At 39.6% G+C, this 16,031-nt stretch overlaps 1 protein-coding gene across 1 annotated transcript in view; it reads left to right on the top strand.

Annotated features, from left to right (window-relative positions):
* ZNF423 (zinc finger protein 423) overlaps positions 1–16,031 on the top strand; it is a 317,744-nt gene that overhangs the window by 100,403 nt on the left and 201,310 nt on the right. Inside the window, exons 3-4 of the mRNA XM_077831047.1 lie at positions 7,277–7,477; positions 11,220–11,300. Of these exons, the coding sequence (XP_077687173.1) occupies positions 7,277–7,477; positions 11,220–11,300 (282 nt within the window). The remainder of the gene's footprint in view (positions 1–7,276; positions 7,478–11,219; positions 11,301–16,031) is intronic.

Raw genomic sequence — 16,031 nt, forward strand, 5'->3', positions numbered from 1 at the left:
TCCACACTTTTTAATTGTACGTGAAGTTTCTTTCTGCCTTTAGGAGTTCACTGGCCGACATGAAATCACAACACAGGAACGTTATGCCTTGTTGGTAAAACATGGGACAGATTTGTTTCTGGTGTAATACCACAGAAGTCAGTGGAGTTACATCAGGGATTAATTTAGCTCCATCAGTTTGGCTGGTTATAACACCAAAGCTTCCATCCCTTAGGCTATAAACCTTTTCATCTGTGACTTTTGCTCCAACCACCTGGTCTGCATCTCTGGACAAACATTCAGGAAATATTTTAAACCTTTGTAAGGCCATATTTTGCACCCCCCCCCCTTTTTTTTTTTTTTTTTTTTTGCTGCTACTAAGATACTGTCTTTATCAAATGGGTATGAATATGTTGCTGTGAATGTGCCCTCTGGGTAGTCACCTTATGGTGGGTTTTGAAGGTGCGTCCTAAAGTACTTCTGCATATATTGGGATGGTGGGGGAGTTTTGGAACTCTTTTACAAAGAAATTCTGCAGGACCGGATCTTCCTCGTCTGCTGTTGGGAGCCCCAAGATACTAAGATTCTCCTTCATAAGGGGCATGTCCTCCATTCAGTGCATGTGACTCTGGTCCTCTCTTCTGACGAGTCCAGGAGGAAGCTGTGTCCCTGTGCGGGTTGGCTTAAGAGGGTAATGACTGTTTTATCACAGTGCGACTGCTCTGCTAAGGTGTTGGTGAGCTAGAGATGTCAGTGTCTTGGCCTTTTTTTTGTTTTTCTTTACGTTTTCAAAAGTGACCAATGTGACTTCCATGGTATGCATAAGTTTACATGTATAGCTGTTATAACTTGTCAGGTGTAAGCATTTCCTTTATGAATTACTGTTCTACCTGTGTCTGGTTAAACTACTTACAAAAGAACTGTTGCACAATTAGAAGGTGAATGTAGTATCAACTATAATGAGACATACTTTTGATAGACGCCCCACAACTTGAGGAATTTAAAACTAGATTGGACTTAGTACTAGATAATATGCTATAGGGCAGTGGTTCTCAACCAGGGAGGCCGCCAAGCAGGGCCAGAATTAGACTTGCTGGAGCCCAGGGTAGAAAGCTGGAGCTGCACCGCATGGGGCTGAAGACCAGGGCCCTGAGCCCTGCCACCTAGGGCTGAAGGCGGAGCCTGAACAACTTAGTTTTGTGGGGCCCCCTGTACCATGTGGCCTCACACAATTGCCCCGCTTGCTACCCCCTAACGCCAGCCCCAGCTTTTATATGCAGAAAACTAGTTGTTGTGGCACAGGAGGGCCGTGGAGTTTTTATAGCATATGGGGGGGGGGGGAGGGAGGGCTCAGAAAAAAAAGGTTGAGAATCCCTGCTACAGGGAATAATCCTGCACTTGCCTTGCAAAATTGTGCTGAAAATGTATCAGAACAAGCACAAAATGAACTTGCTTGCCTTTTGCCATGATAGGAAAAAGAGCCATGTTTTACTTGCCCCTGTCTTTTTGCAATTCTGAAATTGCCTAAAAGGTTCTTTCCATCGCTAATTTCTATAGACCAAATCCTGAGAGGCAATGTGCACTTGCATCTCCCAACTGCAAATCAATGGGAATTGCAGGTGGTCATAACCTCTTGGGATTTAGACCCATCATTTTGTGTCTCTAATTGTATGCTGCCAGTTGATGCCAATAAATTTTATTTTTATTTATTATTATTTGTATTACCATAGTGCCTAAGATCCCTACTCAAGGATCGGGAGCCCATTATGCTAGGCTCTGTACAAACACAGAAGAAAAAGGTGAGCTTTTAACATACAAAATATAATGGGTGAAATCCTGGCCCCATTGAAGTCAAATCATAATTTGGCCATTGATTTCAATGGGGGCAAGATTTTACCCTGTGTATGTAATTTATTTTAAAAGTGTCAGTTTAAAAAATTGTATGGTTTCCATAATACAGAAATTCATGAACAGTTCACATGATATACACCACTATATTAATTATATAGACTAGAATAGAATATCAGGGTTGGAAGGGACATCAGGAGGTCATCTTGAGCAACCCCCTGCTCAAAGCAGGACCAATCCCCAATTTTTGCCCCAGATCCCAAATGGCCCCTCAAGGATTGAACTCACAACCCTGGGTTTAGCAGGCCATTGATTCTAACTTTCAAATAAGCCAAATTTAATGAATTCCTCTCCTTGGTGTATTTCTTAGGTCAGCATGCCACTTAGTAACACTGATCTATTTTGGCCTTTTCTATTTTTGAAGAACTAGCCTTATTTCTAGAAAATAAACCCATCGCTTACAAAGAAAAATGATTAAGACTCACTGAAAACACTAACCGTAGTGGCAAATAAAATAACATTTTATTAACACTATTGTCCAGACTGTCATTAAGATAGTAGGGTAAAATATTCGTGTGTTGATGCACAGCAAACATTTCAAACCTGATGCAATACAAACTGGCTGTTTTCTGTAACTTTAGGTATCGAAAGTTATATTTTCAAGGCTGATCATTCAAATTGAAGCCTCCACTTCAGTTATGCAGCCAAGTGATTAAATACATTGAAAGCAACAATTAGAAATGGTTGCTATCCTTTGGACATTCAATAGTCTGTTCAGTATCTTGTTGGAGACACTGTTGAGTGTGAGTGGTTGTGAGTTTTTTGAATATCCTATATACTTGCAGCTCAAGTATGCCAGCTGTACAGATCATGCACATCTGTGAAACACAAAGTTTTTTTATTAGAATTAATTAGCAGTCATTTATTTAAACAAACCAGTGCCAGCAGTTTTCTTGTGTTGACTTTTCCACATAACCTCTGTGCTACATACAGATTTGTCCTGGTGTTGCTTGGTAACAGTATGTCAGTGTTAATATGCTACCCTCTCAATAATATGTACCTTGTGGGAATTCCTGGATATATCAGTAAGTGTGATTTTTTTTTTTGCAGTATGTACAATAAGAAACTATTATTTATGCTAATCAGATTAAGCAATCCTAGCTCTAAGGGCATCGTAAATATTTACCGCTCAGGCAAACAATAAAATTTACAATTGATAGCATGTTTTATTCACTGATCTCAAAGCACCTTTAGAAAGGTGGATAAGTGCTTATCTTCATGTTATAGATTGAAGAACAGGCATGGAGAGGTTAAATGACAGGCCTAAGGCAGACAGAGAATCAGTGGCAGGGTAGGTCTTCTGATGCCTGCTGATCAAACCACTAGTTCATGCTGTCTCCTCCGTATCTACTGGGGAACTGAGCCTTCTCACAGGTAAGCAGAATGGTCTCTATGGCCATTTGTGAGACTCTTTTAGGTTTCCACCCCCTCTTTTTTTCCTGGTATGTTCCATTCCTGAGTGCAGCTGTTACCCAAGCTCTACAAAAGCGTTGTACAAATAGCCTTTTCTGTTGTATATTTCTAGCCTTGAAGAGACATGTTAGTGTTGTGCAGATTTGATCCCTTTGAAGACAATGCCTCCTTAGCACTACCAGCTTGATGAGTAAGAATTAGAGCCTGCTCCCAGTTCTGGGTCACAGATGGTAACCATTAGGTTGGCATAATTTTTACTTATGGTGACTTACAATCTTTTTTGTAAGTTCTTTTTGTTTTGTTTTTGTTTGGTAACTTTTCTTAGTTTTAATAGTCAAAATGGAACATGTGATGTCTCTCTTCTGAAATTCGTTCCATTAGGATCCATGTAGCAATACTTGAGATTAGGTATGTTATACTATAAACTCATAAGAAACTCGGCCAAAGTCTTTAGAAAACTCATTCTTAAAGAATGAGTTAACAGTATGGCTACTTGGAGGAGGATGCAAAGCTTTTAATTACTAGCTTACCTATTTGGATCAGCCCACATTGTTTAGTGACCAAAAAACCACATTTAATGACTGCTTACTTTTATGAAATGAGTTGATGCTCTCAGTCCATTTCCCTACGGTTATGTGGCCAAATCCCAAATACACAGCAATCTAAAGCATCACCAATGACAGCCTTGTTGGCAATTTCTGCAGAGGCACAAAGACTTAATAGGCAGGAGTAACCACACTGCAGTTTCCACAGCATGCATCCGATGAAGTGAGCTGTAGCTCACGAAAGCTTATGCTCAAATAAATTGGTTAGCCTCTAAGGTGCCACAAGTACTCCTTTTCTTTTTTCTCCTAATATGTATATTCTTTGGTTCTTGGTTGTGACGTATTGATAAGGCAACGTGTGCTATCACTGTACTTGGCTTACCTTGCTTTGCCGTTCACTGAAGACCTCTTTCCAAAGAAAAGCCTCAAAGTCTGTCAGCCTGGCACCTTTCACAGGCACTAAATTTACTTTAAAAGAAAAAAAGTAAGCTGTCAGTGATAGTGAGGTCCTCCGTGCTGATATTCATATTCAATGTAAATGAAATTAACTCAAAAAATAGACAATATGCTTTTCTTGTCCATCGTGCTTGCTGTAGATCCTGTTTTATAAAGCAAGAATCAAGAAGAAGAGTCTAATAAAGATAACATTCAAAGGAGATTGACAATAAGATGGAGAGAATCATGCACAAGTACAATTCTTTGTGTATAGAATCTCAATTTAGAGTAATTTTTCCTCTGCTAAATACCTCATTTTATACAAGATTCGTTTCTGTGCTGTTACACATACATATGTCGAGTAATGAAACTTTGGAAGGTTGCTTTTGGTGAAGCAAATCTCCTGTTTTAATAGGAAATAAAAAGATTTTTTATAAATTGTTGCATTGCAGATGGAAATTTGTTGTCTTACCTCAATACAAATTATTTTTCCGAAAGCAGTATGCTAAATTATTTGTTGTTGTTGGATACAGATGAGCAAATTCATCCCTGGTGCAGTCATGTAGTTATTGGAGTCATACTAAGGATGAATTTGTGGCAGTATGTTCACCAGATCAGCTGATCGTCAAAAGGAAACATTTCTATTCTGCTGTGTTGTATAGGTCCCTGGAACCTCCACTAATCTGCCCGAGCCCTTTTTATTATTTTGGCATAGGAAAGACCAGTTTTAGAAAGCCTTTCTCTAAGTTTTCCATTAGCAGTCAGAACAGAATTGTGTGTCAGTTCTTTAAATTGGATTTATATACTTGGACTATTTTTATAGGTTTCTGTCTTATAAAACTAGGAGAGTTGACACTCTGATTTATTAACTCTCAACTCTACAAGACACACAGGCTTTACAGAGATTGAACGAGCTGTAATGTTTGTGATTCAAGTCTGGGATGAGAGATTGTAAAAAGATGTGTTAAGTAAATATGACAAAACACAAATGATAATTTGAAAATATACATTAAATTATGTGTTAAGTAAAGCAAAGCTATCATAGCCTTAAATGTAACTTATTATTTGGGTAGGTACCAGTTCAGAGAGAACCAGAATTATGTTTTTTTTCCTACAATACATTGTTACTAAAGGAAGAGGCTGAAAATCATGAGATTCAGAGAACAGTATAAACTGAATAAACATAGTCCAAACAATGACTTACAATATAGAGAGCTTACTGAATAATTTTTCTTGTTACCAAACCCTTAAATTCATTGCCACTGTACTAGTGGTAGATCTCTTTTCTTTAGATGAATATAATAGGTAGCTTTTAATGAATATTTTCTATTGAAAATATCTGTATAAACTGACAGTAAAAGAACCTGAAAATGTGTAGATAATTTAATTGTTGAGAGATGCTACATACACCACAAGCAAAAGCATTGATTTTTAATATTTCCATTGCAGTCTGAAGGGTATGTCATGCTATGAGTGCTCCGTGGAAAACTGAAGAACAGTTTACACCTGTTGATTTACGCTAGTGTGTTCAGTGCAGATGTTTGAAAATGTGTGTTTTCAATGGATGGCAGTAATAGAACCCTACTGACTTTATATATATGAATTGAAGTGCTTATAGTTCCTACCTTTCATCTTGAATAAATTGTATTTCTCAGTTTAGTTTCATTTTTTCAGTATTTGTCGGCATTAATCTCTTTGGATCAAATCCCATATGAGAAATGATTGATCTGTATAATCACTGGTGTTTCCTTCATAATTTAAAAAACAAACAAACAACCCAATGACTTTATAACATCTCATTAAAAATTTGGATCAAGAAGAGATACCCTCAGTCCTGTTTAACAAACTAGCTTCCATCATATAAATTCAGACAATGAACAACTTGGAACTTCTAACAGAAGATTCTGTGAATTCAATTTTTTATTGCAGTTTGTGCTTCAGGTTCAGTTTTATGATGATTCTTTACAGTCCACACACTTTATTAAAACAGAGTTTAAGATGAATGGAAGGAGGCAAAATAGGCAAACCAGTCTAATAGCGTGATTTGAATATGCTCTTTGCATACTGCATACACTATGTAGGTAGAGAGAGCCTGATTCTTACCTCCATTAGACCAGTTTTATACTGGGTTATTTCCATTGAGGGCAATGGATTTAATCCTGACTTACGTTGGTGTAAGTGAAAAGAGAAGCAGGTCCTTAATTATATCTCTGTTTTAAACTTGCAGTTTATTCCTTTCCCTTTAAATTTCCATTTTCCTAAATTTGGATCACAGTTTAAAATAAAGGTTTCAGAGTAGCAGCTGTGTTAGTCTGTATCTGCAAAAAGAAAAGGAGGACTTAATTTGTTAGTCTCTAAGGTGCCACAAGTCCTCCTTTTCTTTTTGTAGTTTAAAATAAAGAAAATCTAAGAAATCTGAATATCAAATACTATAATGTTAACCCGACAACTGGAATTCAAAGCATGTCTGCCTAGCAATTTTAGCTCAGGTCTAGTGGAACTACGCACATACCAGAAGTTAAAGAGATATGGGGGCCTTAAAACAGATAATTTTTTCTTGGTGATGCTTGAAGATTGGGGTTTTTTTTTGGGGGGGGGGGAGGGAGCCACGGGAAATAAAGAATTAAAATCCAGCACTTAACTTTCTTAACAGTCAATAATTAACCTTGCCAGTTTGTAACGTGCTGTGAATCTGCTTCAAATAATGAAATGCTAACAGGTTGGTATGATGGAGACCTAGAGGTTCCTACCATACACACACTAAAGAAGATTAGAAGAAAGTATCTTTGGAGGATTCACACCAAATATTAAAGAATACAATTGAAAGTTGTTAAACTGCATGATACAAAAAAACATTAATATAATGAGAGGTGTCAGGAATAATGTGAAGTGAGAGCTAGGGTAATTAAATATCTAATAGATGCAAGACCATTTCTTTAAATTTTTTTCCTCAGACCCCTAAAACTTACAGTGGAGTATATTCTTCCTGTTGGCAGGAGGCCTAGGAGGAGAGCTGGAGAATGAGGTGAAAGACAGCCGGGCCCTGGAAGAGAGGAACAGCGTGACGAGTCAGGAAGAGAGAAATGAGGAAGATGAAGACATGGAGGATGAGTCAATTTACACCTGCGATAACTGTCAGCAGGACTTCGATTCACTGGCAGACCTGACTGAACATAGGGCACACCACTGTCCTGGAGGTAATGTTAAACTAGCTTTACAATTCTGACAGGTGGTTAGCTGGGTAATTGGACATAGCAACAGCTTGAGGCCTCAAGTGAGATTAAAGAATTAATAATGTAATTTTACAGTTAATGTAATTTTATTGTGATGCCTTGGGTAGCCTTTGTTCACTTCTTTAATAAAATTAAAATAAAAGCAACAGCTTTCCAATTGGAATTTGTCAGTAATTATGCTGGATAAAAATGTTGTCATTTTTTATTAGCGCCAAAAGTTTTAGACTGTTTTTTTCCCCTTCAAATGGAGGAAGGTTGGTTAGTTCAAAGTTAAATGATTTAAGTGTGCAAAATTCTAGGGAAGAGAGACACTAAAGTCCTCTGAACCCCTTAAGTGGACATGACAATTTCTGAGATTAAGTTTTAGGATGAGATTTGTAATCCCACACTAAACAAGGGTCATACTACCGCTTAATGGGTCATTACTGCATTTCCTTTTGAAGTTTAAGGAGATGGTGATGGGTGTCATCACAAACTGATCTTGATTTTATTTTCTGAAAAGAGAGAATGAGCTCAGAGCATTGATGTGAACAATTGCAACATATATTGCTCTTACATGGCACTTTCTATGACAGGGAAACCAGCAGGTATTCTACAGATCATGTTAAACTGATTTACTGCCTTCGGTAAATATCTTTGCAGGTCTAACCAAAGATGTAAAAAAAGATATTAGGCGAGCGAGACAGAGCATGTTCATGAGACTAGAGGTCTCCATCCTTATCCTTCCCAGAATGCAATATTCAGCCGTCACTTTTTCCCACAAGTCACATCCAAGATCTTTTGTGCCAGTTCTTCTGTGTGGAGACTGGCTAGGTCTTCAGCCACAGAAGGAAGCTTCCTCTCTCCTTTAGATCGATCCTCAAACCTTCAGTCATCTTCCTCTCATGTGCATCTTCCTCCCCTGGCCTCCTTCATTTGTCTGATAAATAGTTTGTGTCGTGTCTTCTCCTCCCTCCCGCCCCCTAGCTGGGCACAACTAAAAATTATGCTACAGGAAATGTATCAGATAGGTTGAGATACCTGCAGCTTCCCAGATATGCTGGTTTAGTCTGCCCTTTGTTCCTTTGACACTTCATGGGGCTCATGGTTGGGCTGTCTTGAACCCAGGCCTGTAGCTCTCTTCCTTGCCCTCTTATGGCTTGTTGGAGACGTAAGTTCCCTCTTTTACCCATTTCTACCTGCTGGGAGGGATGGTAAGTTCTCTTCTGTGCTGCAGGTGGACAGGGATTGCAATCTTAAATATGTCAAGTACTGGTTCCTCTGGTTCCTGCCCTGCCTCCTGAATATGCCTCCTAGAATCGGCGCAGTTCTTGTTCTGCAAGTACTGGGCAGAGGCGAGGGAGCAAACCTGAGGCCCCATCAAAACCTTCAGACGATCTACCTCAAGGTTACTATCCACAGGCTGACAGCCATGGTAGTAGTGATGCAGAGATTCTTTAACATGTACTGAAGCATTGATAGTCTGTGGATGACATTGTTTGGTCATACCTGACTGCCTGAAGGAGTAGCCAAAAACTACGTAAACATTGTCGAAGGCCACAACTTCTGAAAAGGAAGGCAGAGGCGCACAGCTGGTACAGCCATTTGTACACTCAAAATGAAGACAGGCAAATGTTTAAAGATGCTGTGCATGTGTAAAGTTCTGTTAGAGCAGGCAGTCACCCAGTGTCTAAGTGCAAAAGCAGCCACTTGAAAGGGGCATATTCCTTTGTTCATAAAAATGGGCTTAAAAAGGTGTGCCAAAATATATAAAAAGAAAATGAAGTTTAGTGTCAGTATTTTCAGGGCCCAATTTTAATTTATTCAAAAATTTATAATTACATTAGTGAGAATAAAAATAAATTCTGTATTTTTGTGGGACCTACCATGACACTGTATATCAGGCTCCAACTCCTGATTTTTGAATTGCAGTTAATACTATTCATGACTGTGCTGTCTTCGTCCATCATGCTGGTACAAAAGGGAAGACATTTTGGCATCAAAAGGCATCGTATAAGGACACATGGAATTGTTCCTGATTAACTGTTCTTGATTAACTCCATGTGTGGACGCTCTTATTCTGGAAGTTATGCGAATCTTCAGGAATAGCTATCACACTTTAAATTTTGTATTCTGTCTTAATCAGAAACAAATTTCAAGTGTAGACGTGCCCTAAGTTGTTTGACAAAAGTAAAAATGTTTCATTTAAAGCACAGGGAAAACAAATCTATGCTAAGTTCAACAGAAAAAGATCAGGGTAAAAATCTTTCAGCATTAGAAAATAAGATGTGTTAAAAATATTACCCTATAAAATAAGCTACATGATAGTGTTCTTTCATATACTCCACTTCTTTTATTTGTAGTGCCTGACATACAAGATTGTAAGGTAGTGTCTATCTCTTGGCAAGTAAGGATTTCATATCTTAATTTGAAGCAATGTTTTCAATAGTATATGTGGGTCCAGATCAATACAGGCAATATTTGTGCTGATAATACTACAAAGGTGGTAATAGAACATAACTAATGACTTCCTATGGGATACTGAAGTTAGGAAGACCTTGCAACTCAGGAGTATTGCAAGATTAGACAAGATCACTCCAAAGAATAGGAAAATCCATCTATTTCATTGGACTCCCTTAGAAATTCATTACAGTACACTAAAGTTATAATACACTTTGAAAGCACCTTCTCTGACATGGAAGGAAGTAGCAAACAGCCATTTTCCCCCTTTGCCTTTTCATGTACTTCAAGCTTGTTTCTTTCAGGACAAAGCATCATTGAAATGTAGACATCTCTTGTAACATAAATGTGTGGTTTTCTTTTTGATGTCAGTGACAAGTAGATGTTCTCTTTCTGACAGAATTAGGTGCCTTTTATGTCTGTTACTCTTGCTTGATGTCTGAGATTGTAGGTTATAGATTTGGAGTTTCTACTGGGATTCTGAAATGGGTTTAAGTGGGGGCAACTTCCAGAGAGGTGGCATCATGTTTCTTCTTTTCCTCCCTCCAAAAAAACAGTTAAGAAGTCAGACCTTGGAAATGATCCTTAAGCCAATTAGAAGGTAGTTCTAAAAATGCCTTCCAAAATGAATGAGACTGCTGGGCATATATACATTAGATGTCTTGAGTTTTTGAAATTACCTTCCCTTCCTCTTACTTAGAGAGAACCAAGAATTGGCACCCATGACAGACTTGCCACTCCTTTTTTAGAAAACAAATATTTTTTGACCATGGCTGTTATACTTTGGATTGTTGACAATAATATAATTCAAACTTGGATTTACAAATCATCATGTCCCCTCTGGCCAGTAGCAAAAGCCGCGTGCTTCAAGCAACTATTCAGCAGTGTATTTGTGTTTTTGGCTGATGCTGTTATTTCTTATCTGATGAAGAGTGGCTGAGAAGCCCCAAGCTTTGCTATGCGTGATTCTGTTGTTGTTTATCTGCATGCATGATTTTCCCTTCAGGATTTTAGCACTTTTCTCAGACTAAAAATACAGCTCCAGCTTCCCTGTATTTTTGCCTCCTTCACCCATGTTCCCCTCCCGCGCTGCCCTCCCCCATGGTCAGTGTCTATTTGTAAATTACTCTCTCTCTTTTCAGTTTCTCAACTGAATATGGAGTGTTTTTTTAGCACATTAGCACATCAATGAACTGGACAGTAGTAGGTTACATTGGGGTCCCTGAGCATTTCATGAGGTCCTCTTCTGTTGTTGATAACTTTACAGGTTGTCTGTTTCAAACAGCAGCAGAGCTATATATGGAAATTGCCAGCTTGGAAGTGGCTGATTTTTCTAAACTACTGTACGGTAGGAACTAGTTTATAATTAAAGTCTTGCCGTTGCTCCTTTTAATGCCCTGTAACTTGTTCACTAGGCTTACATTTTAAATGAGGTATTGTAACTGTTTCATGCTAGTGTATAATTTTTCATTTTCTTGTATTCACCTTCTACAGAGAACAGTAATTGACTTGCAACTGTATATACAGGAAGCTCACCAAACAGCCACTATATGGCAGCTTGCAAACCTTCTGACTACATCCCATGAATATAATTCTTATGTAGTACTTTGTATTTCACACTTACAAAAACACACTTCTTACATGCTTCCCTCCTCCCTGCAAAATATACAATGGTTTGCTGCACTTGATTGGCATTTCAGGGTTTATTTTTCTTTTCTTTTTTAATATAACTGATCCCCCCCCCCCCTTCACAGAAGAAACTGAAATGCTGTTGTGTAAAAGCAGTATAGAAAGTTAATTACAGCCCTAGTTTATACAGCTGTGGCTTTAATGACCTACTGGCCCTAATTACTATGTTGTGATTCAGTCTGAGTGCTCTTTCCTTTCCCAGAACCCAGTCGCTTTCTGTTAACCTGGCTAGTGTTTTAAAGTAAAAAGGGTAATAGATTTCCTTTGTGTATGTGTGTGGTGCTGAAAGTCATTTTTCCTGCTTTCCACAGGAGCATATTAAAATTGGCACCAGAAAAGCCCTGGTAACATTGCCAAACAGTGTAGAAACAAACGTCTTCCCTTAGAGTGCTCATTTCTCAGCATAAGGACGTGAAAGTGGGCACTGGGACAGTTAAATGTTTATCATCATGATGCTTGAAGGGCTGTTAGCGCAAACTTTTTGTGTTGCAGGTAATAACACCTCCAGATGAGATGTACAGGGAAGATAATAACGTGCTGGGGCAGCCTCTGCTGTCCTTGATGACTAGGCATTTTGATTTTGGCCCTGTATTCTGTATATGCAGTCACTGGAATGAATACAAAATACAGTCTGATTGACTTTTCACACTATCACTGCAGGGATGAAAGGAGCCTCATCCTGTGAGGTTCTGAGAAGTCAGTGTTGAGGAGGCTCCACTTCTCACTTGAAGTGCCAAGATATTTTTAGGCTGAGTTCTGGCTGGAATGTCTGATGGTCTAGCATAGCGGATTCCAGTTACACAGATATTATTTAAGTGTATGGGGCTGGTTTTCATTCAGACTTTGAAGAAGTTCTTTTCAGGACTCCTATAAAAAGCACATCAGTAGGTTACTCTGCCAATGTGGTACAAGCCCCCTCCAGCTTCCTGTTTAAATCCACAGTGAAATGTAACCATCTCTTTAATATTCTTTACTACATTACATAAAATGTATTGCAATGTCTGAATCTGCAGCTGGAACTGAGCAAAAACTCAGTTACAAATTTGATGATAAATAACGCATATGCTAACCTTTGAAGTATCAGCAGTTTAGTTGAGCTTTCTGTGAAATATATTTCTTGAGCTGCTGCTTAAGTATATTCAAACTAGAACTTGTAAGATTTTCACTCATTCAGTGTGCCAGAGGGACATGTGGTGTGGTTCTGTTTAAGGATGGGGAATGGGGGGCGTGGGGCGTGTTTCAGAGTATATGTATGTGCCCATATGGGAATCTCTCAATCCGAAGGTTGTCCTGATATAGTATTTAATGAATTAGGAATGTTTATAAAAGCTTTTCAAAATGTCATGATTCCTGACAGTGTTGCTTTCCAGCAGTCCCGAGAACCTTTCTGCAGTTGAAGGTAGGTGGCATTACCATAGAGTCTGCCTGGGTCCAGGTCTGGGATGTAGACTCAAACTGCGGGCTATTGCATAGGAAAGGGAGTAGTGGAGGATGCTAAAATGCTAAATGCTAAAATGATGTAGAAATTGTTTCTTTGGCATTTTCTGTACTATTGGTTTTCTGGGTCTGCAGCAGTGCTGCCAATTGACCATACCTGGGTGGGAGGGGGATACATTTGAATCTAAAGTTAGGGTTGTTCACCGTGAAGTGTCAAATTCTGGGACCGCTTACTCAGGCATAAAGGGTCAAAGGCAGCAGAAATAATGCTTCCTGCCGCACAGGTGTGCAGGCAGCAAAGCAGGGGAGAGCCCATACAAGAGCGCTTCATGCCCACCACACAGTGCATTGCAGATGGGATCTCTGTGGTGGGTCTCTCCAGGTGAACATGTTGGGGCAGGAGGAAGAATGGTGATACTGTTCTCACAAATAAAGAGTTGTGTGGCCTGCATGGTTCCATATAAGGGGTGGGAATAATGAGCCACGTCTACGACTCCCATCAACCCCTGAAGAGCAGAAATAACTGGTGATGGCCTGGCTAGGTGGATGGCCTGGCTACTCAAACTCTTCTTAGGGATGATAATGTCTTCACCACATTTGAATGTGCTGTAGCTCATTTTCACACAAGCAAAGTCCTTTTACCTTGTTTTTTCATCAAAGGGCCCAATGAGGGCCAATCATTTGAGCTGGAAATAATGGTAGGATGTGTTAGCTTGATTGTGTGGAACTTCAATAAGGAATTATTTATTTTTTAATACTGATTTATTTATCTGTTTTAAAAAAATTGCCTGTCCATAACTCTAGGCAGTGGTGCATACATTTAAAAGGATATAGATAAAATATCACAACCAACCCATCCGCACCAATGACCTCAACCCACAAAATGCAAAGCAATCAACCAGAATGAAGATGGGTGCAGAATGCACCTATTAAACAAGGTTTCACTCAGAGAGCACATACCTCTGGTGTTCTCGGGATTGCACTGGTTGCCTGTGAGTTTGTAGATGGGTATTGGGTTTGATCTTCAAAGCTCTCAGTGGTTTGATACCAGGCTACCCAAAAGACCACCTCTGTCCTCAGGTCGTGCTTCTGCCGTTGCGATCAGCAGAATCACTTGAACCGGAGCTTTCTCAATATTAATGAAAGGGAACTACTGGCAGGGTGTTCTTTGTGAAGGCCCATTGACTCTGGAAATCACTTCCCCACCGAGCTCGGCTAGAGCCCTGATCTGTTTACTTTGTGAACATACTGCTGGGACCAGCTTTTCTCCAGAGCACCTTGGGAAGGGCTGGAGGGGCGGTTGTTTAATGCTGTGAGAGGTCTTTTGTGAGGTCCCCCACACCCCAACCCCCCATGGGAGACGTTTAAAGATTTAACGCAGGCTGGGGAATTTTTATTTTTATATAGTCTGTTATCTGCTTTGTTGATTGTTAATGACATTATGGGAGGGGATGGTGCCCTAAGACCACGGTGACCAGATAGTAAATGTGAAAAATCGGGACAATTTTTTTTCCCCAGGGGACAGGCCAGTAATAGTTGCGTATATAAGACAAAGCCCCTAAGATCTGGACAATTCCGATAATATCGGGATATTTGGTCACCCTACCTAAGCCTGAGTTGGGGGCACATTAGAATATAACATAAGAACGGCCATACTGGGTCAGATCAAAGGTCCATCTAGTCCAGTATCCTGTCTGCTGACATTTGCCAATGCCAAGTGCCCCAGAGGGAATGAACAGAACAGGTAATCATCAAGTAATTAGTTTTGGTTGTTTTATACACTTAAATGAATAATAAATATTTGGGAATAAGAGAGAGGGAGTGAGTTCCAGAATCACTGATTGCAGCTGTGTCAGAGTATCTCTTGCAGAGAGTAGTGGATGTCTTTCAGATAGACAGGGTCCAAACCATTCACTGATAACAACTGATACTTTAAAGCTCAAGTCAGAAAATAAGTCAGATAAGCTATTACCAGCAGGAGAGTGGGGTGGGAGGAGGTATTGTTTCATGGTCTCTGTATATATAATGTCTTCTGCAGTTTCCACAGTATGCATCCGATGAAGTGAGCTGTAGCTCACGAAAGCTCATGCTCAAATAAATTGGTTAGTCTCTAAGGTGCCACAAGTACTCCTTTTCTTTTTGCGAATACAGACTAACACGGCTGTTACTCTGAAATCAGTCAGGACTGTGTAGAGACAACCATGCTTCCAGTGGAAGCCATTTGAACCAACAGAAGCTATTTTCTGCGCTACCTTATGTTTTAAAGTGATCTTAAACTCTGTTCTCTTAGCTCCATGGAGTGCACATGGCAGTTGCCTAATTTCAAATTGACAAAAGCTGGATTACTATAGCAGAGTTCACATCCCAAAGTAAAGGCTGTGCCTTTCTTGTCAAGTGCAGATGGGAGAAACCAGTTTTGGCCATAACTGCTCCCTGATAATCTAAATCTGTTGTGGTCTTACACAATCTTCAAAATGCAAATGTGAGTAAAGAATGGCAGGTGTACCCTCCCAACCAAGGGAGCGAATAGAGTGTTCAATATTTTTTTCTAATTTCTTTCTCCAACCTCCTGACTGTCCCTCAGTCTTGTCTGGATTCAGCTTCAGGTAGATTGCCCATATCCAACCCCCTGTCTCAACCAGAGCAGAGCAATGAAATTGAGATATAGATCTGCTTGTCTTCAGAATTCTGAAGGCATCTTATCCCATCTCCTAACGGCCTCATATACTCTTCTGACAATGTGAATGGCTAGACTGAACCATGTGAGACAGCTCTGAGCAGCTGCCCTCTACTACTTTTACTCTCAGAAAGAAAGAATTGGAGCAACTCCATCTATTCCTGCTCGGGACTGCAGACGTGTAAACAATAGCTCGTAATACATGGTATTGAAGGTACCTGACAGAGCTAAAGAAATCTGCATGGCCACTTGATCTGCATCCATCACCAAGAAATC

The sequence above is a fragment of the Eretmochelys imbricata genome, chromosome 12, assembly GCF_965152235.1.
Source record: "Eretmochelys imbricata isolate rEreImb1 chromosome 12, rEreImb1.hap1, whole genome shotgun sequence".
Classification (NCBI taxonomy): domain Eukaryota; kingdom Metazoa; phylum Chordata; order Testudines; family Cheloniidae; genus Eretmochelys; species Eretmochelys imbricata.